Source organism: Sphaerodactylus townsendi, linkage group LG03 (assembly GCF_021028975.2).
Source record: "Sphaerodactylus townsendi isolate TG3544 linkage group LG03, MPM_Stown_v2.3, whole genome shotgun sequence".
Taxonomy (NCBI): Eukaryota; Metazoa; Chordata; class Lepidosauria; order Squamata; family Sphaerodactylidae; genus Sphaerodactylus; species Sphaerodactylus townsendi.
Window position 1 is genome coordinate 61,215,281 of NC_059427.1, and position 23,992 is coordinate 61,239,272.

At 41.0% G+C, this 23,992-nt stretch overlaps 1 protein-coding gene across 3 annotated transcripts in view; it reads left to right on the forward strand.

Moving 5' to 3' along the window:
* Positions 1-19,828, forward strand: part of VGLL4 (vestigial like family member 4) — a 110,785-nt gene extending 90,957 nt beyond the window's left edge. For all 3 annotated transcript variants that reach the window (XM_048489867.1, XM_048489865.1, XM_048489868.1), the window contains 3 exons: positions 9,389-9,611; positions 15,494-15,617; positions 16,914-19,828. In XM_048489867.1, the coding sequence (XP_048345824.1) occupies positions 9,389-9,611; positions 15,494-15,617; positions 16,914-17,185 (619 nt within the window). In that variant the 3' untranslated portion in view covers positions 17,186-19,828. The remainder of the gene's footprint in view (positions 1-9,388; positions 9,612-15,493; positions 15,618-16,913) is intronic.
* Positions 19,829-23,992: the final 4,164 nt, after the last annotated feature.

Genomic DNA, 23,992 nt, shown 5'->3' on the forward strand with positions numbered 1-23,992 from the left:
TCATGTGAGATTAACTCAATAAAATACATTCTTCTTCTTCTGAAGATTGGGAGGATCCAGCCAGCCTTTCAGGTGGTGAAAAAGGAAGATGTTATGCTGGGGGTCTTGGAACTGCCAGGGAAAGAAATCATGTGAGATGGAAGCTGCATTAAAGAGGGCAGTTTTGAATGAAAAAGCTGGTGGAATCTTATCCATTGGTAGATACAAATTAGCAATCCCATGTAAGTTTTGTCCAAGGATACTTTGGGGAGCCCCTAAAAACTTTGTAAGGATATCAGGGAAGAAAGGACATCCATCAGTTCCTGACTCTAGGTTTTTATTGCAGCAATTCCAGTTGTTTTATCCTGCTTAAAAATTGTGCTTGTCAAAGATGGCATTGTTTCAAGCAGGGCGTCTACTGTGCACATTGAAGTATCAGTCAACTGTTTATCATGTTCTTCAAAATATCTTGAGTGTGCTTGTACCTAAACTTCTCTGATGGGGGAAGGACATTTTGATTGGGTGAAATGTATATTTGCTATGTACCTATTTTATTCTGTATTGTGATGGCCTTTGGCTTTAAGCAATAAACAAATTCATTCATTCATCGTATAACAGTTAAAAGACAAGCATCATCAAAGTATTGTTTTAAAAAATACTTACTTCTTAACTTGTCCTGTTACTTTAAAATAGGTTTCTTGTACTTTTTGGGCAGCTTTACTTTAAATCCTGGCTTTTGGCTTGTGTTGTATAGTAGGTTAGGAAACGCTTCCAACAATTAATTGCATGTCGTATGTAAAATTGGGCAATCTTGCAAACCTTTTCTGCTTCACCTTTTGTTCTAAGCCTTTGAAGATGGGCTTTGGAATTGATTCATCAAAATGAAGAAAAAGTTTGGCTTAGATCTCAATCGCTGTAGTTCTTCACAAATAAAATTCTAGTTCTTCTACTAGGTTGTAACTGGGTGGCCTCTTTCAGAATGGTTATATTTGTGTATAAACAAATTGAGTACATCAATTTATTTTCTTCTTTTCTTGGCTTGAGTTACATTTTGAGAATACAAAGAGTAAGCTAATCTTTGTTGTCACTTTTAAAACATGTTTATGCCATCCTGTAACAAGGCCTTTGAGCCAGGTCAAAACAATACAAATATAATAAAATACAATCAGTACTTTTCTGTTACAGCTTAGTACAAAATAATTATAATTATTTAAAAACAATTCTTGAAATACATTTTTTTCATAAAGTTGGGAATTGAAAGTTTCAGTAATATATGGAAATAATTGCCACATCTCAAAGGGATGGTACAGGGATGGCAAAGGTGCAGAAATAGAGAACAAACATGGTCAAGCTATTGGAGTCCCATCCATGTGATGAAAGGCTAAAGATTTTGGAGCCCTTTGGTAGAAAAACAATAACAAAGGAACAGTGTAATAGAGAATTATAAAATTTGTGGTCTTAGAGTACATACTTGTGAGATGTGGGTATGCACAGAATTGATTCAGAGAAACTTGTTGAACTAAGTTTAAAGGATTATTCAGCTGTTGCCATGCAAGCCTACAGCCAGACAGGGGGCCTAGAATGGTATAGTGGTTAAGAGCAGTTGGAGTCTAATCTGGAGAACCGGGTTTGATTCCCCAATCCTCCAACTGAGTGGCGGAGGCTTCTCTGGTGAACCAGATGTGTTCCGCACTCCTACATTCCTGCTGGGTGACCTTGGGCTAGTCACAATTCATCGGAACTCTCCCAGCCCCACCTACCTCACAAGGTATCTGTTGTGGGGAGAGGAAGGGAAAGGAGCTTGTAAGCCACCTTGAGTCTCCTTATAGGAGAGAAAGGTGGGATATAAATCCAAACTCTTCTTCTATTTCTGAAGGCCCTACCAGATATTTCTTGATATTATGGACAGCCCAGACTCATGGAGCAAAACAAGGGTAAGATGGATGCCAAATCTTAATTCAAGGTCTTTCATATCAAGAGGAGTTTGCCTGACACATGACATCAGCCTTTCCTCCTCCCAAATCACGTATGTGTAGCATCAAACAATGCCTTCCCTGAAGGCTCAACCACTCAAATCAGGATAAAAACAACCCAGACTTGAGATGATACACCTGACACCAACCTCACAAAAAATATGCAAATGCTCTCACCCTGATTTCATCAGCAAATCCACTAGATCACCCTGCACTTTTTTCTCCAAAGGGTTCATTTAATCTTAAACCCCCTGTTCAACTGTTAAGGGCCATGAACCTTCTAGAGTTTCTTTGTTTTAACATTCCAACCTCATCTAGACTTGTAATGCCGCTGGTCTTAATTTCATCAGCACAGCCCAAAACTCACCAAGTCTAGGATGTACCCATCCAACCAAGGCTTTTTCCACATCATTTTCTGAACCTAGAAATGGAACTTTGCTTTGTTCCAGGAAGATTATCCCTCTTATAGCCTGAGGGCCAATTTTTCCTATCACTAGCCCTTAAGAGCCATGGCAAATCATCCTTGGACCACTCTCTTTGCGTCTAATGTCCTTTCCTGGGAGCAGTGCTGGTCGCTGTGTCTCTCTTTCTCGGACTTCTTCTAGATTGGTAAATATTGCCATTCCCTCAGTGCCCTCCTCTGTTCCCATTGTCGATCATCTCTCTTTATAAAACTGTGTGTGTGTGTATTTGCAACATGTATGTATATTTTTATTATTTTTCATCCCTCAATGAAATTGTAACCTCTTTCAATTCAAGTTTTTTAATGGATTTCTTTTACCTCTATACTGGTGTAGATCTCATTACCTCTATACTGGCATAGAGGGTGACCTCTATACTGCTGAAGGTCAGAGGGTACCATATAAGGTGTGAAATTGGATGGGACAAATGAAAAAGTTGACTGGATCTAACTAACTCACTAGGTTTCAAGGTAGGAAACTTCAGAGTTTTAGTTGCTAGGAGCAAGGGGTTTAATTTCTGTGCTCCTTCTGTGGACTTTCTAGGCAAGGATGTTTTCACTATGTAAATATTTTGCATGTATGTTTTGTTTCTATGTTTCAGTGTGAAGTTTTATATGTATCCATGATTTAGCATGCTGACCTGTACAGTAAGAAAGAGAAGGGCTAAGTTAAGTGGTTGGAGTGTCTTATGAGTGGATAGTAGCTCTACCCTAGGGGGCAGAGTTGATGGGGAAAGGTGGGGGGAGGTACTGTTGAGTGTGAGAGACATGCAGAGAAACAATTCTCACTGTGACATACCTCTGACAATGTCAGCCATAGATGGTGGGCAAAACATTAGGAGCAAAAACTACCAGACCATTGACAACACAGCCCAGAAAATGCACAACAGCCGGGGAGAGATATCTTTGTTCTGTATGGAAGCTGTGAGCTTAAGGGGCATGTGAGAAAGTAAATCTTTGTGACTAGATCTATTTATTTAGAGAGAAACCAGAAGAAAGGTGCACCTATCTGAAACTATTATGCTTATGTATCTAGCTAAAATCATTACACTTATTAACTGTATAGAACTTGCTATTTTACTTATATGTATTTTATTCTACATGTAAGAGAAAACAACTGTTTTATTTAGAGCCACCCGCACTCACTCACTGTTCTGTCATCTTATCTTATACTTTACAGAGGTTACACATATAAGGGATCTTCCAGAAATGAATAAAATATTACATAGACATGTGCTTGGTCACTGTGGGAAATGGGGTGTTGCACTAGATGGATCCGTACTTCAGCTGGGTGTCGTATTTGAAATTGGGCTACCGGAGTTGCATTAATTTTTAATTAAGAGTAATAGTTTAACCTGCTTAGCTTTAGTTAATGTAGAACTTGAATTAGTTGAACTGTTGGATAGGTAGAGTCCTAAGGCAGTAGAATGGATAGCACAACTTAAGATGGCACCACTTCAACCTTGCTTTTCTCATAATGTTGAATCAAGTGAAGTATAGAGACCAGTTAGAATATGTTTCTTTATTTAATTCATTTATACCCTGCCTTTCTCCCCAGGGGAAATCCAGAGTGGCTTACATCATTTTTCTTGCCTTCATTTTATTCTTCACAACTCTGTGTAGTAGGTTCGACTGAGAATGTGTGACTGGCCCAAGGTTACCCAGTGAAGTTTCATGGCACAAGCAGAGATTCAAACCTGGGTCTTCCAGAAACTAGTCTGACACTCTTAACCAGTACACCACACTGGCTCTCTACATTGGGTCAACATTTATTAGCACAATGTATGCATGGTTGAACTTCAGTAGTTGTGTTTAAGATCTTTATCCATTTTCTTTGTGCATTGGCATTAGTTCGAGTTGTCTTCCATGATTTTGGATTTTACTTTTTCATATTTTGCAAAATTGCTTCAATCAAATAATTTCCGCATCATGTGAAAACCAACTTCAGTTAGAGATACTCTGATTTAAAACTTGTTTTAACAAACTCTGAGTGTTATAGCAATATTAATACAGTTTTTGAGTCAGTCACTCAATCACCTTTGGTGAGTGAGAATAGTCTCCCAGAAACCAAGCAGTTTCTTCAAAGCCCATCTTTTTTCAAATCTGCTAATTGAAATAAAAAATAAATAAAAATAAGGAGCCATGTGGCACAAAGTAGTAAGTTCAAGACTGACTCAGCCTTTCATCCGTTGGTAAAAGAGGTACCCAACTTGCTGTGGGTAAAGTGTAGATGACTGGCAAACCACCCTCTAAAATGTAGCCTGCCTAGTAAATGTTGTGATCTGACATCCCTCTGTGGGTCAGTAATGACCTGGTGTTTGCACCTTTACCTAATTGAAATAGTTCTGAAATTGGTGGTGGTGGTGGTGGAAAGTGCCATCATGTCACAACAAGTTTATGGTGACCCATAGGGTTTTCAAGGCAAGAGACATTAAGAGGTGGTTTGCCATTGCCTGTGCTACATAACAACCCTGGTCTTCTAGGCAGACCCTGCATAACTTATGAGTTTGGGCTAGCATGGGGCATTCTGTCAGGATATAATGGGATTAAAATTTTAATTGTTAGAAGTGAAATATTCATGTACCTTAATCTAGCCAACTTGAACATATGCTTTATACTGAAAAAAAAGACTGTGATGTTAGCTTTTTCCTCAGCAGTGCTTTTGGCTGCTATTCTATAAAGAGTTGGACACTGAAAATGAGGTTAAGGGAACAGTCCCTTTTTCTAGGCCTCTCTCTCCTTTTCCTCTTTCCCCTTTTTCCTTAAACAGTTGGCGAATTTTTCCTGTTTCTGTAAGATGGGTGTGAATTACCCATTTCTCTGTTCCAGTAAACAGCCGCATTAACAATTCTACAACACAAGAACCATTTAAAGACAATATGTCGTAACCACCCATTGAACCTTTTAACACACCGGCTCAGCTGAGACTTTGCTTTGAATTAACAAGGATGAAAATCTGCTACATTTCGGTTCTAACAGTCAGGATGTGTGTGGTTTTGGTATGTCATCCATCTAAGCACATGATGCTTGGGTAAGCAGTGGAGCCTAGTTATGATTCACTGGGGGGAATCATGGAAAACAATGTCTGTTTTTAGCATGGTGAAAATAAGAAGCTTTAAGCAATACATGGGCATGTATGAGCTTCAGCTGTTTCGTACCTGATGGTTTGTGCCTAACACTTCTGTTTCATATGTTCAAACAAGAAACTCATACTTATAGTTTTGATTTAGAATTACCAAAATCAGGTGATGTTGGCCATTTGTAAGACATTCAAAAAGTCAAAAATCTGGAACCTTTTCTGGCAGGCAAGTTGGAATCATAACCCCAAGTATTGCAAGGTGACAAAGGAGATCTCAGTGAAAGCCCCTTCATTAACAATGTGTGAACTTTTAACTTAGAACTTTTTCTTGGAAAGGTTGAAATAATACAAAACTGAGGATGTTTGATCAAAAGGCATAGTTTTCAGCTGTCTGTACTTTATTTCAGTCTTACAGTGGTTTTTGAGGAGGTTTAGATGTTTTTGTATACTTAATTAGGATAGAACCCTGTTTTGTGTTAAGTTTTCAGGTTACAGAGACATGCCAGGGCAAAGAAACAATGGATGAGTTTCCTTTGGAAGTACCAAAGTAGCCATCATGTCTGTCTTAGCCCTGATTCAAACTCACAAGTCCCTTGTAAGGTGAGAACGGTTACAATAAAGATCTTCACCTATTTTAAGCTAAAGAGTTACTCATGAATACAGATAGTGCCAACTGGCAAGGATTGGTACCAGGCAGTGTCTTCATTGGCAAAATCACAGAACTCTTCTACATAGTGGCGATCTGAGAAGTCAAAACCAAAGCTTTTCAGGTTGTAACAGGAGCTTTTGTAGTGCATATGTGTTCATATGTATATATAGACAGTCTAAGCTCTTTCTCCACTTATTTCACGCCTTCATCCATTTTACTGGTTCCCCAAATACACCAGCTGGGTGGTGAGGCTCTTGGTTTTCTCAAATGCTAAAGGCACCTTCAACTCAGAAGCAAGGGCCTGGAATGTGGCCAGTTGTTCTGCACATGCAACATTCCTGCCCAGGCTCACAAACACAAAATTGTCAAGGTAGTGTGTGATGTGTGGACAATGACCCTGTCTTTAGCAACCTTCTCCAGGAATGTACTGAATGTCTTGAAAACCACGCAGACAACTGAGCACTTCATGAACATAGTTTTGTCCACATGCCATGCACTTTCGAATTGAAAACCCAGAAGGCAAAAATCGTCTGGATGCAACAAGCAAAAGGCAGATTGAACATTGCATTTTGCCATAAGGGCTCCCCGCTCCACAGAACCTGACCAGGGCCATGGTTTGACCAAAGGAAGCATACTTGACTGAGCAGAACTCTGGTTGAATGGCCCTGTTTACAGAGGCACCCCTAGGGTAGGAAAGGTGGTCGTTAAGGTGAAATTTGTCAGGACCTTCTTAGGGACTATCCTCAATGGGAAAACATTCATGTTGGACAGCAGAGGGACTGGAAAGGGGCCAACCATGCAACCTGTCAAGCACTCCTTTTTAATTTTCTGCATGACCACTTTGGGCAAGTCCTGGGCAGATTTGAAATTGCCTGAATCCATAGGGACCCATGGGCCACTGAATGGTATATGGAAACCCTGGCTGAAACCCTCTCAGATAAAACTGGCAGCTGCCCATCGGTGGTACTGATCCAGTAGAGGGCACAACACCTCATGGAATGCTGGGGTAATGGCCAATCCCAACCCCCCCCCACACACACACACACACCCTAGGGCCGTGGTGGCGAACCTTTGGCACTCCAGATGTTATGGACCACAATTCCCATCAGCCCCTTCCAGCATGGCCAATTGGCTATGCTGGAAGGGGCTGATGGGAATTGTGGTCCATAACATCTGGAGTGCCAAAGGTTCGCCACCACTGCCCTAGGGACTCACTTCCCTGGGGCCTGGGGAGCAGTGCTGATGGCACCTCTGGAGGGATGCCTGCTGCCTTGAAATGACTGCTGTAAGGTGTGGGCAGGAAAACCTGGGGTGGTAACCCTCGCAGTGCTCACAAGCTTGGCCATACCTGCATCAGATGTGTTGCCATTTCCCTTGATTGTGCTCCCGGCAAGGCCACTGAGGCCCCTCCCTTTGGTTCCCATTCTGCATGATCTAACCTGCCCCAAATATGTGAGCCAATCAACCAAATCTTGGTATTCACCAAGTCTTACGCCAAAAGAAAGGCTCAGGGAAAAAAGGGGAGACCCAGTAGCCACCCAGAGGCCTGTCTGCTCTTCATGGAAAAAACCCTCACTGGGCCCCAGACACTCCCATAAAAGGGTCCAGAAAAGACCAAGAGAAAGTACCCGGCCATAGAAGGAGACCCCTTCCCAAGACTCATTGCTTCAAAATCTGAGGTCTGGCTCTTTAAATCCTCAGCAAGGCATCTGCCACTCAAAATAAAACACAAGGCTGAATGCGACCTGGCAAGAGCAGCAGCCCTGGGAGCCTTACAAGGACCCCAGCCTTCCCCATGGGGCCTTCCAAGCCATGCCGGATTGGCTGACCAAGCAGGAAGGAGGTTGGTGGCCATGCTGGGAAGCTCCCCCAGTCGCTACAAGAAGGGCCAAGCAGTCAGAGCCAGCCACCACCTTTACTGCCCAGTCACATGAGCAACTGACCTCTCTGAGAAAGCCAGCTTCCCCTTCTCTTCCTCCCCCATGGGCCTGCAAACAGTAAGTCTGGGGTCCTTAGCTTCTCAGAAAAAATAGTAAGCTTATTTACTTGAGCTATAGAGGCTAGCTTTTTGTTGTGGTAATTACCGTGGTTACCAGTGAGATTTGGTTTTAGTTCTTCCGGAGACGGAGGCCATCTTGGTGGGTGATTCCATACCCCTATATCCAGGAGGCAGGAACTGGTAGTGATTATTAGAAAGTGTATGGTCTTTAAAATATAAAACCTTGAAGGCTCAAAAATAAATCTGGCTTCTGAAGTTTTGGGGTGGCTTTTTAAGCCAAAGAAAGTCTGTCAGGCCCTGCATAATGTCCTGTTTTTGTTTTGACATTGTGTTCATTGCTAGCACAGAGAAACCTGGGTTAGAGTCTACAGTCTTTAGTGCTGATTATAACTGGTTATTATGTAATTATTATGTATATTATCTAGCAGTTAATACCTGTGTGTTTGTTTTTCTGTTCCATTTCTGTATATTTTCTCTTTTGTGTCAGATACATTATTATACTGAGAGCAATTATTTTGAAATATAATCTGCCTTGAATGTTCTGGGGCAGAAAATAAGGTATTTAAAAGCAGAAACTGAGCCATCCTTTAGATCTTTCTGCTGGTTAGATGACTGATGTTACCCCAAAGCAGTAGTAGGGAAGGCTTAGTTTCTGTAGGGACAGGTCTCTGGCGTAGCACCACTTCGCCTTTCCTCACTTTTAGCTGACAGTTGTTGTAAAACAACTATTTGAATCCCCTTCCTCCTTTGCCTACCAGGACACACACTGCAAAGACTCCCAGCCTTCTCACACTCAGTGAAAATGCCACTATTGAATAGGGGATGGAATAGGGGATGGAAAGCAGTAGGCTTTATGCTGTTCTCAGAGGGAAACTTTCTATTCTTAATGTTTCATTCACTTTGTATCAGTCTAGTAAAATGATACTATGTCAGTAGGTGGTGTGAGCCGTAAATTATTTCTTCAAAACATTGTCATGAGGTGTGCTGTTGGATGCACGCGATATGGACACTGTATTACTTTTTTAATTTGTGTATTTCCCCAAAAGCTAGTTGAAATCAATAAATATATTTATTACTTTTTAAAATTGTTCTTGCAACACCATTTCAGCTGGTAAATGTGTGTGTTCGTTCACTTGCTTGATTAATATCAACATATGAACAGAAGACATGCTGAAATATTGCTTCTAACTGCTCTGGATTGGACTAGCTAAAAAAAAAAATTCTGATGGACCTGCCTGTTTTCTCTTAGAATGAAGACTGCCAATGGGGATTACCGGAAAGAGCACAGAGAAAGAAGCCGCAGTCCAATTGACCGGGCTGCTGCACCAACAGTGAGCATTCATGCTAATCACATGTATGCCTCAATCCCAAGTTTAACCATGGATCAACCTCTAGCACTGACCAAAAACAATATGGATGCTAACCGCTCTATCAGCATCACTCCTACAATGACGTCGGTGGAACGGCAGCAGGTATGTGGCATTCTGATGGTTATGATGCGCATTCTGCTGAAGGTCTGCAAGGCGTATGTAACTTTCCTGTAAATGATATGTACACAGTTGTGCGGGTAATTCTTACTTCAGGAATAGAATTATGTTTTCTAGTTTCTCCCTGTTTGTAATTTTACATGCGTAGAAATATCGTTCACAGTTTTTTCGAAGGCTTAAATCATTGCCGAATATGTCTCTGACACACTTTCCTGAAGAGCACCACGGCTTGACAGTGACTAGAAAACAGTTCATTTTTTCACATAGTCTTCGCAAGGGAGTCCTTTTCCCTGTTGCCCAACCTTGATGAAATCAAGCACCTCCCTTTTGCAGACATTCAGTCCAGCCCTCCAAGGCAGAAGAGGCCTCCTGTAGCTTCCCCTCTATTCTGAGAGAGGGAAAAGGAGTAGGGGGAATGAGCTGCTGCACACCAACCCCTCAGCAGCTGAAGCTATCTTGGGAAAACATCAGTTCCTTCTATATGAATGAATTCCCCTGAGCAGGCAAACAAGGAACTGCTGCTTTCAAAAGATTGTCCTGCTTTTACGCAAAGAACCGATAAGGCGGTTCCCAGACTTTACAACTTCAATTTGCAAATGGGAGAAAAGTATGATTAAAATGTTTCCTATATTAAAAAATAAAACCTCTTCCTGTATGTGTTGAAAAAATATATTCATGCAAAGCAAAACAGCCATGACTCTTGCTCAATCTCTCCCCCCACCCCCCGCTACCCCCACTCCATCCCAGACAGGGCAGAGGAAAATCAGTTTCTCAGAACTTCATTGAGCTAAGAGATTGGTGCAAAGGTGACTCCCGCCTTCTTTAAAGTTGCAGACATCTGGCTAAGGCCCCATCTATGTGTCTGAGGGATAGTTTGGACTTGGTTATTGGGATGGGGGGCTCATCTCATGATTGACTTTTCAAAAGACAGATGTTCTATAGGAAATATCTAAGGCTTTGGGAAACCAATGTTTGTTGAGATGTGAGACAGAAGCCTATGAGAGGTTATGTTAAGGGAGAAATCCGAACTTGTCCTTGGGCCAAAAGTCTGGCGTTATCAACTGCTCCTATGCCTGGGAAGTTGCAGATCGCTGAAATCCTGTTCAGCATGTACCACTTATGCACAGAGCCAGTGACACTATTTTTACCTTCTGCTGATGGCTGATAAATAACCATCTTTCCTAACTCCTATTTGGAGTCTCTCCCCCCCCCCCCACTCCCAGTTCCTGTGTTATAGAAAGAAGCAAGCCTAGTAGGAGGTACAGACTTTTTCCTGAAGTTTTCAGTTGATTGCATGTGTGAAGTTGCTTCTGACTCATGGCGATTATATGAATCAGTGTCCTCCAAAATGTCTTATCATTAAGTGCCTTTCTCAGGTCTTGCAAACTGATAGCCGTGGCTTCCTTTAAAGAGTCACTCCATCTCATGTTGGATCTCTCCCTCTTTTCAGTTGATTAGTCTGGCTTATATTATGGAGAGCAATTTTTTTCCCTTCTTTTTGGGAAAATTCCTACCGATGTTTATAAAAGCTGCTTTCCTCACCCACTACATTCCCACTTTTTTATATTTTGGTTTGCCCAGAACTATTATTTTCACTCTCCTCCTCTGCTGTTTACTTTCAGCTGGGGGGAGGGAAGAAACTGACCATGTTTACTGTGACTTCCTACAAATATCAACATACAAGCACACCTCTTGGAAATTAGGATAGTTTTTAATGAGTTTGGAAGAGACTTCATCACTTAATCCTCTAGCATTTGACTGTGTTTCTGACATTTGCGTTTGGCACTTGGGAAGTATTCCATGCGCTCTCTGCCCACCCGATACACATGCTTGAGTCATGATTATTTTGTGTGACCCAGTATACAAGCTGAAGTGCTGCTGTTCTACATACACCGCCCCCTTTTTTGCTTCTCCGTCATCAGCTCTGCGATGACAGATGAGGAAGGGAGAGGCTTTCATTGACAACGTTGGAACTCTTTGATAAGTCTTGCTATTGTTTCTAAGCTTGGCAACCAGCCCTGGCACTCATAAGAGCACCTCAGAAGCTGATTATGGCCAGAATTTTTTGAATGAGTGTGGAACATGGCTGGATGCTGTCTCAAATAAGATGCTGCGGTGCAATGTGCTGTTCATGTTTAAAACTAAACTATGCTCTTTTTTTGGATTTTTGGCTGCAAGTCATAGCTGACTTTCAAGGCAAGAGATTTCAAACGTGGACTGCATCACAGTCCTGGGCTCTCTTGGTGGTCTCCCTTCCAAATGCTGACCAGGACTGACCCTGCTTTGCTTCCAAGATCTGACAAGATCAGGCTAACCTGAGATATCGAGGTTAGGGCAAACTATGCCTGCAGTTCTTCATAACTAAAGCCCCCTTTCAGTGGGACTTCTGTGAAAGGAGAATGTCCACATTGGTAAAGCCTTGATTTGTGTATGATCAGAACGCTGTAGGAGCAGCTTGCTTGTGGTCTAATCACTTGTAGATTCAAGAAGCTGCATGAGTTGTGTGTTCCCCACATCAATGTCTTCTGGGAATTTTTCTGTTGGCATTAGAAATAGCCATGTTGCTCTCCCATTCCCATGCCTGTAGCTACTAGTAGAATATGGCAACAATACCCCTTCAGAACTACTCTACATTGAATTTCTTTCTTTCTGTCTGTGGTGGAGGCCTTGCAGGTCTTATTTGGATTAACTTGGGAAGAATGGGGAGCTGCAAGATGGCTGGAGCTGAGTCAGTTAATCTGCTCAGTTAGATTACTTTTAATCTCTGGCTCTTTGGTTTTTCCTGTTTGTGCCTCTCCTTAAGATGTCTGCAGTGACAAGTGAAAACATTGGACAGAAAATTAGAGAGAGATTTATATTATTTGGATGTTGCTGCTGCTGTTTGTGGTGGGATGAATGATTTGCCTTGGGAGCAGATGGGATGAATGAAGCAGGAGGTAAAAAACCGTGTTTCAGCCAGCCTGCTCTCTGTGTTTAACATTAATTGTAAACCACATTGCTGTAACTTGTCTATGTGAAATAGTGTCTGCCTCTGACCATGTGTAGAGTGCCTTTAATTCCCCAGTGTAGGTTTCCTGTCCTCATTTCCCCTAAAATCTTGGATTAGGGCTAATTGGTTAAATAATTATAATGCTCAGGCAGATTTCAACTACAGAAAATGAAGTGCAGGGCCAATTGGATCAGATTGTCAATTTCATATGGATCTTGCAATGGAATATTCAGGCAGAGATAGAAACAAGCAGGATCGATTGGGGGAGGGGGACTGTGATGTAATTTTTAGGGCATAGACACAAGCCATGTCGACTGTATCAGCTTTCTCAATTTCATCTCAAATTTAGTGAGGTAACACTAAGGCAAAAATAGTAGGAGCAATTGGGTTTGACAAAAAAAAGTTGTTTTTGCAGGAGGCAATTGACAAGGGACTGCCACACTAACAATTGTTTGTTACTGCAGCTTTGATTTGGCTGGAAAATGTGTAGAATACTAACAGTAATTGCTGCATGCAATTGGGGACTGCTGCAGTAATGATTGTGGGTTACTTAGCAGATTGAATTTGGCTGAAAAATGTGGTTCTGTCTGTGTTTGGGGGTGGGGGTGCTACATTTTCCTATTGCTTCAGGTAATGGTGTCTGCTCCAGGAGTTGTTTTGGCTTCCATTTTGAGTTGGTAGTTCTTGGTACTAGATACAGAGGCTGAGATATTTCAGAATTGCTGCTTCAAAATGTAACTGCACGATACACTAGAGCACCTGGGTAAAATGAAAGAAGGGAGAGGGTTGTTCTTTTGTGTCATAGATGGCATCCCCCCACCATCAGGAATAACATGTTTTCTGTAGTAGTCTGAGGAATAAATGCAACTGAAGAGGAGCATCAGTAATGAAGCTATCCGGAGCAGTGCAAAGAACAATTTCATAGAAACTTTTTTTTGGAAAAATAAATTTAAAATGTAGAGCAGATCTTTTCATATTCTTTTCAGAAATGTATAAGATACCACCTGTCTAGAAGTTTGGTATGTGATGTTGTTACGGAGGCCACTTGACATAGTGCCCTGAATATTTTTCATGCTGTTGTTGCACTAAGAATAGAACTGTAGTTTTGAAAAACTGGGGGATTGTCACCAAAACCAGCAGCCTAGTGGTGAGTTCCAGTCCTGTTGCTCTTTGTAACCTAATTCTGCTCCTTTTGCCTTTAAAAATGTTTTTTAAATTTTGGAACATTTCCCTGATATCTGTCCCAGGCTATTATGGTGGTAATCTAGATTAAGTATGCATATCTGTGTGCTGATGGGAGCAGAAGACCAAGTGGGTGAACAGCTGATGCAAACCCAGACCCCATTTCCAGAGAAGGAAATGCAACAGTCTCAAACCACCTCAGGTCATACAGTGATTCAGAAAGATGTAGTGTGACCATGGTTATATCTAGTAACCATTTCCATGAATCCCAGTCTTCCCTTAGTGATATCACTTCATCAGCAGCTGAAAGTAGTCTGCGCTCACCCAGTTCATACATTATTTTTGTACATGTGGTTGTATATTTAAAAAGCTCCTATTGAAATAAATGTTACTAATCTTTAAAGTGCCACTGGAATCTTATTTTGTATAGCTGCAAACAGAATAAATGAGGCATGCATTGTATTAACCAGTTACAGCAATGTGATGAAGTTTCATTTTTAAAGAGTTGATGAAGCCTCTGGATCATATTTTATTGATGTTTTAGCCCAATGCCTAGCCGTTCTCCTGGAGGTAGGGGTCATCTTGTCTGGGTTATTCTCCACCAGTCTCCAAGGAGGCAGGAACAAAAAACTTTTCAACTTCGTCTCTTGGGCTCCTCCTCTCTTCTAGCTCCAGTATTGTTCCTGCCTTGACAGGGAGAACAATTGGGCTCCATTTGTTACTCCTCCAATCCGCATCTGTGTGTGTGTGTGTGTGTGTTTTCTTCCCTGACCCTATACTCGTGTGTCTTGACTTACTGTGCGCCTTTAAGACAGCGGGTTTTTGCATGCGGTACAGGACTTAGAGTGTCCCCCGCCCAGTTGGCAGACTTGGTCCCCACTGGATTTTGCCAGATTCCTTAAACAGACAGTGAGGGACAAGGTTAGAGCATACCATCAGCAGCAGGAACCTCCCAGACCTGCCAGTCAGATCCCTTCTATTTCCCATAACCCCACTAGACCTCCAAGCAGGTCTAGATTGGAAAGCCAGAATCAGGACCCCTCACATTTCCAGGCGATGAGGATCTGGAATCAGAGGAAGGGGTGGAAAGGGAGGAAGGGGAATGCTTTTCTGACACCGAAGAACCTACTTCAGAAGGTTCTGATCAATTTACAAGGCTGTTTAAGCCAGAGGACTTTTCTTTTTTGATTACCAAGACCATTGTAAGCCAGAGGACTTTTCTTTTTTGATTACCAAGACCATTGTTACCCTAGAGTTGCATGATGAGAAGGGGGCAGAGGATCCTTCTGCATCAAAACGAATCAATCCCTGCCTCCCTGGAGATAGGTGGAGAATAACCCACACAAGATGGCCCCCTACCAACCAAGAGAAAGGCCCTTTGCGGTAAGTATCCAATGGACCGTTTTTCTGAAATCATTACTTAGCTATTCCCTTCTCCCACTGATACTAAAGAACTTGCAGAAAGACATTCTTCAATTTCTGAGTGATGTAAAAACTACCTGCCTGAGCACTGATTACTGTATCAAGTAGAAAGCTGCTCTTATTCCCAGATAGTTTGGCATTCTTTTGTTGTTAATGCATGTAAACCAGACTTCCAGTTATGGTGCATTTTATTCTGTTGTGACCTGAACAGCTGTTTGCTTTACTTGAGGCAGTGTCTGTGTTGATTGAGTGTTCTTTTCTCTGCCCTCTCCAGAACCGTCCATCTGTAATCACATGTGCCTCTGCAAACAATCGTAACTGTAATCTCTCCCATTGTCCAATTGCGCACAGTGGATGTGGCACTGCCATGCCAGCCAGTTACCGGAGACCATCTAGCAGTAAGTCATTCTTCATTATCACTGGGAAACTAATACAAGGGTCATCATATACATATAATGTTAGTAATCAATTAAACAATATAGAGCAATTATTGAGTACAGTGAGATTGGGGGAGGAAGGGAGATATGCTAGGGTCAAACTAAATGTGTAATCATGTACCATAATAGAACTTTTATTGGGATCATCCTTCCCTGTTGTTGGCAGCTGAAAGCTTGCTACATGCCAGAATCTCTGTAGATGGGAAAAAAGCCTGGCTCCCAATAAAATGTTCTTGTGTTATTCTTTGTACTTGGGAGTCCCTAAACCTAGCAGTGCCTTAGTCTTGCTTTGCTCCTATTTTCTTGAGTCAGATCAGTATCTGTCCTTTGTTGTCTTCTTCTTTAATATTGCAAACATGCCATAAATGTGTAATGTGGCATGCAGCAGAATTGCCGTCCAAATCCAGAATTGGATCCAAATTATTAGAAGAATGTACTCTGGTGTAGACCAAATCTCGCTAATTTGGAGACAGGCAAAGTGTTCAATTCCCTTTGTATAAAACTATTTAGCAGTGTCTGTGGTGTGCAGCACTAGATAAAAATTATGGATTAAGGAGGCAGAATGCAAATGATTTTTTGATAATTGTTCTGGAAGAAGGGAAATAACCTGAAAAGAACAAACATACATGGGCAGGGACTAGACCTGATCCCTATTCATGATTTCTCATGAAACCATATATCTGATTTTGGGATCAGTTCTGTAAAACTAACTGATAATTTTCTTTTCAGCTTAACTTCTGCAACAATAGCATTGTGTACACTCAGTTATTCTTTCACTTCTACAAATATATGGATTAAATACATAGGCAAGCAGTAGCTGGAGCATTTGTCATGAGGGAAATTAATCTTCCCGCTTCCTTGACTTTTAAAAAAGACTTAGTTGTAAGAGACCAGAAGGGCCATCCAGACCAACCCTCCGCCATGGAGGCACGATCAAAGCACTTAAAATACCAATTTTAAAAGTGTGTGATTGTTTATAAATGATTTTATAAGTGTGTGATTATTTATAAGTGATTGTTACATTAAATAGTATAAACACTATTCAACTTAACTCAGAATGCTCAAATTAATGCAATCTTAAGCAAGACAATTACATTGTTCTTTGAATTGTTAACAAATGTATTTAGCCAGAATGTAACAAGTGTATTTAGCCATAAGAGCAGCAGCTGCAAAGAAAGCTATAACCATTTTTGATCTCATCAGTAAAAAATGTTGGGTGGTTCTTACTAGTCCCTCTCATTTCTTTCCCCCATGAAGCTACCACTGCCTGTGATCCAGTGGTAGAGGAGCACTTCCGTAGAAGCCTTGGCAAGAATTACAAGGAGCCAGAGCCGGTGACAAACTCTGTGTCCATTACGGGATCAGTTGATGACCACTTTGCCAAAGCACTTGGAGAAACATGGCTTCAGATCAAAGCTGCGAAGGATGGAGTGTGCAGCAGTCCTGAATCTGCCTCCAGAAGGGGCCAGTCATCTTCTCCTTCCTCCCATATGGTCAACCATAATCACTCACCTTCTGTAGTATCATGAGCAGAGGACCACCATTTCTTCATCTACACGTGAATTTTCATGGTTTGACTGAGCATGGAACAGCGCTCAAACAGTAATAGTGTTTGGGGGGGAGGAAAGGAGGTGAGATTTCAGCAACATGCATTTTTATGTATTTGCTTGGTTTTTATACAAGTGTGCCCTTAAAACATAGCAGGAACTATCTGATTAAAAACAAATCCTATGATGTAGCACTCTTTTTTTCCTGCCTCAATTACCAAAGAAACCTCTCATGCAAGTCTGCTGCCCCCTTTTTGTATAACACATGCAGAAGCAAGTTAATGGGCAAAAAAAAGCCATTCTGTACAGTTGGTTGACCCAAATACTGTGTGCTTTGATTAGCTTCTTGAGACTAGAAAATTGTCTGGGTTTTGTTTTTGTTTTTTGCTTCCATTGCTTTCTTCTCTCTTTGTGAAGCAACTTTGTATGTATATACTTGAAAAGAACTGTCATGTATGATTTGCACTATTGGAGGAAGTCTAAAGTTGCATAGCAACTTCATGCACGATGCTTATATTCTGAGGGCAAACTGCTTGGGGAAAAAAGTCTAAGGGTGACATTTCTGTCTCTATAAAGCAAGAAAGCAAAATTGCTTAGGAAGGGGAAGTCTCATACAGGTTATAGGCCTTTCTCTTTAGCTGTCAGGTGCTTAGTGCTTGCAACTGGACTGCATAACTGACTTATCATGGGCATTTTAACTTTTCGTAACATTGCAGTTTGTTAGAATAGAGCTGAAGTCAGAGGGTTCAATAGTGCTTAAAGATGCATGTGTATGAAAAAATAGCTGGTATCTATTAATGTACAGACAGTAAAAACATAATACTTATTAGCCTTTGAGAACTATTTTTTTTTTCAGTAACAGCCCTAGGTAGATTTACTGCTGGTACAGTTGTACTCTGATATTTGTATCTGATATTCATCTTTAGTAGCAGCCAGCAGACATGGACAGTCCCATGTTGGCCAAAAAAGAAGCAGTTTTATACCATAGCAAATGCTGTGAAGCACAGGATGTTTTTGCTCCATTTACTACTCCATCTGCAACATCATCTATTTAATAAAAAATTACTTACTAAGAAGTTTAGAAATGTGTAAGCTAATTAGTTGCAAAAAGTGATCTCTTTTCCAATCTTTTGACTAACCAATAGATTGTGGAATAACAATCTTTAGTTATTGAGGCTGCTTTTAAATCTAGGCCAATGCACCATACATTCCTCCATTTAAAACAACCTTTTTATAAAGATGTTATTTGCATTTATTTCATTTGCTGTATTAATAGCCAGTAACTAGGTAAATAGAGGCAGGCATAACAAACAGATTTGTGTTAATAGCAATGAGCTTCTCAGCTTTGTTAAATGCAGCGACTTGTCCCTTCTTCTCCCCCTCCCACACATTCCACCATCCCCCAGTGAAGTTACACCATGTGGATTTTTAATATACTGGGTTACCTGAAAAGATTGGCTCCATTTTTGAGAGAGTTGGATTGTGGTGTATTCTGGACAATGTTACATTATTGGGTCCATATTGACTTTTACATTTTTTTCCAATGTTAAAGCTATTTAAGAAAGACGTGAGGTAAGAGACCAGAACATGATCTGTTTTTTAATTATTATTATTATTGTTGTTGTTTTCTCTGCATATGGCTGCCTAATTTTAGAAGCAAGAAAAGGCCAATAGAAGCTCCTCCCTTATCATCCATTTCATCCTGGGTAGTCAATGTACAATCTGCTTTGGCATTCATTACCCATCTCCCTATAAGAAAATTTCAGAAAAAAACCAACACTTTTTTTTATATAGGTGACTTTAAGACCATCATTACGCTGTGCGTAAAGAATGTACAGAGAAATTTGTAGGTATTTTTTGAAGAACAATTAATTTGTTAATGATATGTAGCTATTTAATTTTTCCCTTTCCTTTATTGTAATCATTCTCTTTTTTTTGTCTGTTTGGAGAAAAAAAGTTGATCTTTTTTTGTTTGTAGAGGTGTCTGTAATACAGTAAAAGTGCAGGAACACAGTTATTCTATGAGAACACTGCATTAGCAATTAATAGCCACTAGTGTGTTATTGCTATAGGCTACTGAGCGGTCTAACAGGAAAGTACTAATAACTATAGATGGACTCTGTGAGATTATGTAACTCCTTTGACATCTCTCTGAAGCACAATAGAACAATGTCAGGTTTACTTATCTGTGATAGGTAAATGCAGTTGTAGTGGGGAAGAGATCGGCATCCATCCACACAACACTTGGAATTTACTTGTACTGATTTTGGTGGAACCTATTTCAAAGTAAAAGGTGCTTGGGGTTGTACGTTTGGTGTGAGGTATCCCATGTTTAATCATTTGAGGGGGGGATAATTTCCATGGAAATCATTATTTTGTGGAAGCCAAAGGGGGTTTGGGGTGGGTAGAAGGAGGATATTACTCTCACTGTTACATGACGTTTTATCCCAGAGCCACAGTTGTCTACAGTTCAGCTTGAACAATGCTCTCCATGTTTGTAAATCTGTAACATACCATTCTTTTATGGCCTCGTTTCACCTAGAGATTTTTAAAAAAGGTTTGGCAGGCCATCTTTTTTGTACTTAAAGTAGCCTTAATGAACAATAAAGTGCTCTTAAAATCTCAGATGTGAATAAGTGTGAGTTTTGATTTTTAATTATTTTTTTAAAGTTGTATTTTGCAAAGCAACCACAAACTCCAAATCAAGATACTTGCAACTGTTATGCACACAATACATCAACTGCTCTGGTCCCCATGTTTCTGCTACACCATAATAAATGCCACGGTGTTTTGATGAGATTTAAAAATGCTGTTTCTTCCACAAGCCAAATTTTCAGAGCAAAGCATACTCCTCCCAGGCTTTGTTCTTACAATGGAGCTTATAGATGCTATCCTTGTTTTAGCAGCAAGAACGGCTCCATTGTGCATTTTTTCAATATAAATTGTTTGAAAATCATTGTACCTTTATGCTCATGCAACGGAGCCGCTTCTCTACAGTGCCAGTAAAAGAAGCCCAATCATTGGTGACGGGCACAGTTAATCAATCTTATCTGTAAACTTTTGCTACATAGCTCATGTTTCTGCTGGAGGCAACAGGGTGGGGAGAGGTAAAGAAAACCTTGCTCTGTGCCCTGCCTGTCTGATATTACTGGAGAGTTAATAAAGCCACCAAGCAGCTCAGCCAACACTGAGTTCTTTTTTCCAGTTGTAGTCACATAAATGCACCCTATACTATATGATACCACTCATTTGTCCCTTGGGCACTTCTAGAACTGTAAAAACAATCACAGTGGATTTGTACATGTGGAACGCTTACACACACAACATCTTTCTACACGCTATTCCTAACCAAGCAATAGTCCTCAAGAGTCCAAATCCAGGAAAAAATAACTCTCCATGTACTTCAGCTGCCAAGTATGTATATATGACCCATGAGAGAAACTCTGATAAAAATAATAGTGTAAGAACACCGTAAAACTCAACACACATAGCATTTTATAGCTACTTTACCACTGCCCCAAACTACGTTTATTATTCATGAAAGCCAGGACACATTATTTAATATTAGTTGTAAATAATTCAAAAATAACATGCTTGTTGAAATATCAGAGCATCCCCCATCTTGAAACTAGTCATTTAAGATTTTTACAGTAAGAAGTTTTGTCTCAAAGTGAACTCATCCTAAGTTTCTCCCTAACTTCTAATCTGTTCGGCTCTGTAATGCTCCCAATATTCTCAGGGCCAATAAGAAGAGTAGGTTTTTATACCCTGCTTTTCTCCATCTTTAAGGAGTCTCAAAGTGGCTTACAATCATATTTCCTTCCTTTCCCCACAACAAACACCTTGCAAGGTAAGTGGGGCTGAGTAAGTTCTGAGAGAACTGTGACTGGCCCCAGTTTCAGAAAACAATCCCAAAGCAATATGTTTGTAAATGATGTACACTCATTACATCTACCACGGCAACACTTGTTTCCATGCTGCTGCTTTAAATATCCTCATAAAGTGTCAAGATGCCCCAATGAATATAAATATTTGTATTTCTTACACAGGCAAAGTTTAGGCGAATCCAGTGTTTTGGACCATCCCAGCACCAGACTTACAAAGGAGTTCAGTACAGGACTTCTATGCCAACACAACTCTTGATGAAACAACAGCATTCCTACTTTTGGTTGCCAGTGAGTGTAGTAAATGAAAGTATACTGCCAATCCCAATCTTGGTACTAGCACTCAATAGCTTACTGAGAACAGAATGCTGCTAAAGCATGTCCACACAGATGCAGGATTATGACTGATGATCACAATTCATCTAAGTGTCTCATCTCCCTAAGAACCTTCACCAATCATCTGTTTCAAGGAAGCTTACACTGAACCAAGTGGCATTCTGAGTTCTCCTCCAAGCCAACCTTCTCCTATTTTCCACCTTATTCTGTTCTGTTTCTATCTCCTTCTAAGGGTTATCTCCTCAGAAATGTATTATGGTCACCATCTAGTGTTGTATTTTAGGTTGTTTTATATTTTGAACTGATTACATTTTATCTTTGGTTGTTGTTGGAAGCCGCTTCGAGCTCTGTGAGGAAAGGAGCAGTGTATAAATCTAATAAATAATATTCAAATGTTTTATTTCTAAAAATCAAAGCAACCAAAAAAACCCCAAAAAGCCCTTGGCTGTTGCCCTAGTTGGCTCAGACAATATTCTGAGTTGTATACAAACACTTCTTTTATTCAAAGTTTACCCTGCCTTTTCCCAACAAGTCAGGATCAGGGCGAATTCCGATAAAAATCTATCAATTAAAATCTACAAATACCATTAAAACCAAAACTATAACAATAAAAGAACATTTTAGGATGAGCCTCACAAGCATTCTTTGACATGTGGTTTGGTAGTTGGAGAGTGATTTTTTTGTGTGTGTCAAGTCACAGCTGACTTACAGCAATCCTGTAGGGGTTTTCAAGGTGAGGGACATTCAGAGGTGGTTTGCCATTGTCTGCCTCTGTGTCATGACCCTGGTATTCCTTGGAGGTCTCTCATATGAATACCAGCCTGGGCTGACCCTGCTTAGCTTCTGAGATCTGGCAAGATCAGGCTAACCTGGGGAAAACCTACCAAGGCCTCATATTTTTTTCCACCCAATTAAGATGCAACAACCTATTATCAGCTGAGAATGCAGAAGTCATTTGTTTCATAGTCTGGAAAGGGAAATAACGTATCTTTACTTACCCATCCTCTAAGGAGCTTGGAGTAGCTTATGTGGCTCTCCTTACTTCCATTTTATCCTTACGGAGTCCCTGCAAGCTAGGTTAAGTAGAAAAAGTGACCTGCAATCTCCAAATGCATTTCATGGCTGACAGGGTCTTTAAACTCAAGTCTTCTGGCCTGCTTCAACATTTCCTCACCCACATGGTGGCCATTATACCACACTTGTTGATTAGAGCCTGAGGACTTCCAAGGTTAATTTCTGAATGACAAACCTTAGTTTCTTACACCTTAACCAGTTTAGAACTAGCCACTATGAGTAAGCCCATACAAGAAGGAGCTGAACAAAGGGAAAGACTCTACTAGTAGATGGATAAGCTTTGCTTAGGACCATGTTTGTTAGCTGGGAAACTGCAAACTCAAGCTAGCTATCCATTCCTCCTTTGGGTTTGCTATGTAAACTTAGTTCTCCCCTGAGCAAGGAGGACATCTATGGGTTATTTCCACCAATTAGAAGGGAGGCTGGAACTGACTTCCTGTATCCTGTGGGAGTTGTGCTGTCCTCAGTTTCTTTCCTACCTCATAGGGAGAAGCAACAACCCAGCTGCTTGTCTTGCATTTTTCAACTTTTTTCTCCTTGACCTAATTGTCTTTTCTTTAACTATCTTTTCTATTATAAGTTGTTGTTCCTCTCTCTTCCCTTCCCCCTCTCTCACCCTGGTTGGAGAGTAGAGAGATTTGTGCTAAGCCTTGTCCCTGCTGAGGACTGAACAGCTCTGTGCCCACGCATGTCCCTTTTGCCACAGCAATGGAGCAAGACTCAATAGATGAGAAGAGCAGGCCACAGGCAAGCATGACCCATGAGAAGGCTGCCTTGACCTTGGCAGGTTCAAGGGCAAGGATGCTATCTTGCAAGGAAGAAAAGGTGGGGATGGGGGAAGAAGGGAGAGAAAATGGTGGCTGGAGGGGCTGGAGACTCTGCAAAAGGAGCCAGTGTAGCCCTAAATACCTGGAATTCAAGGAAATAACAAATTGATGGGCTGGTAAGGTTGGTGCCCACAGGTCCTCCCCCTTTTCTCCAGAGATTATCACAGTCATTAGAGTCTCTCTGAACGAGGAAATGACTGCCCTCCTTAACTCCAGGGCCTTCCCCACACCCCAGGTCACTACTTACCCTTTGTACCCTCCCTCCCTCAGAGAATAGAGCCCAGTAGGAACACAGGGGCAGGGGACAACAATCCTGGCCAACAAAGGCTGCTAGGAAGCGAGGGAGAGAGAGTCCCAGGAGGGATTGTGAGTATTTTTCAGCAGAGGAGAATCTAGAGAGGAGGGTAAGTTCCTCTCTGAGGAGGAGCAGGAAGACAAAGAGATAAAAGTTCCTAAACAGTCTCTTTATTTTTTCACGGCTAAAGATTATCAGTACTTGATATCTAAGACCCTGACAGTCTGAAATTTGAAGAAAATTCAGGAAGGGGGGGGGGGAGCCCAAACCTAGCAAAAAATCTATACAAGAGAGCAACAGGGAGTTTTTCCCTCACAAATCAGCCAATGAGAAAGTTTTCCCCCTCCCTGAATTTTTTGGAGATCAAATTGAA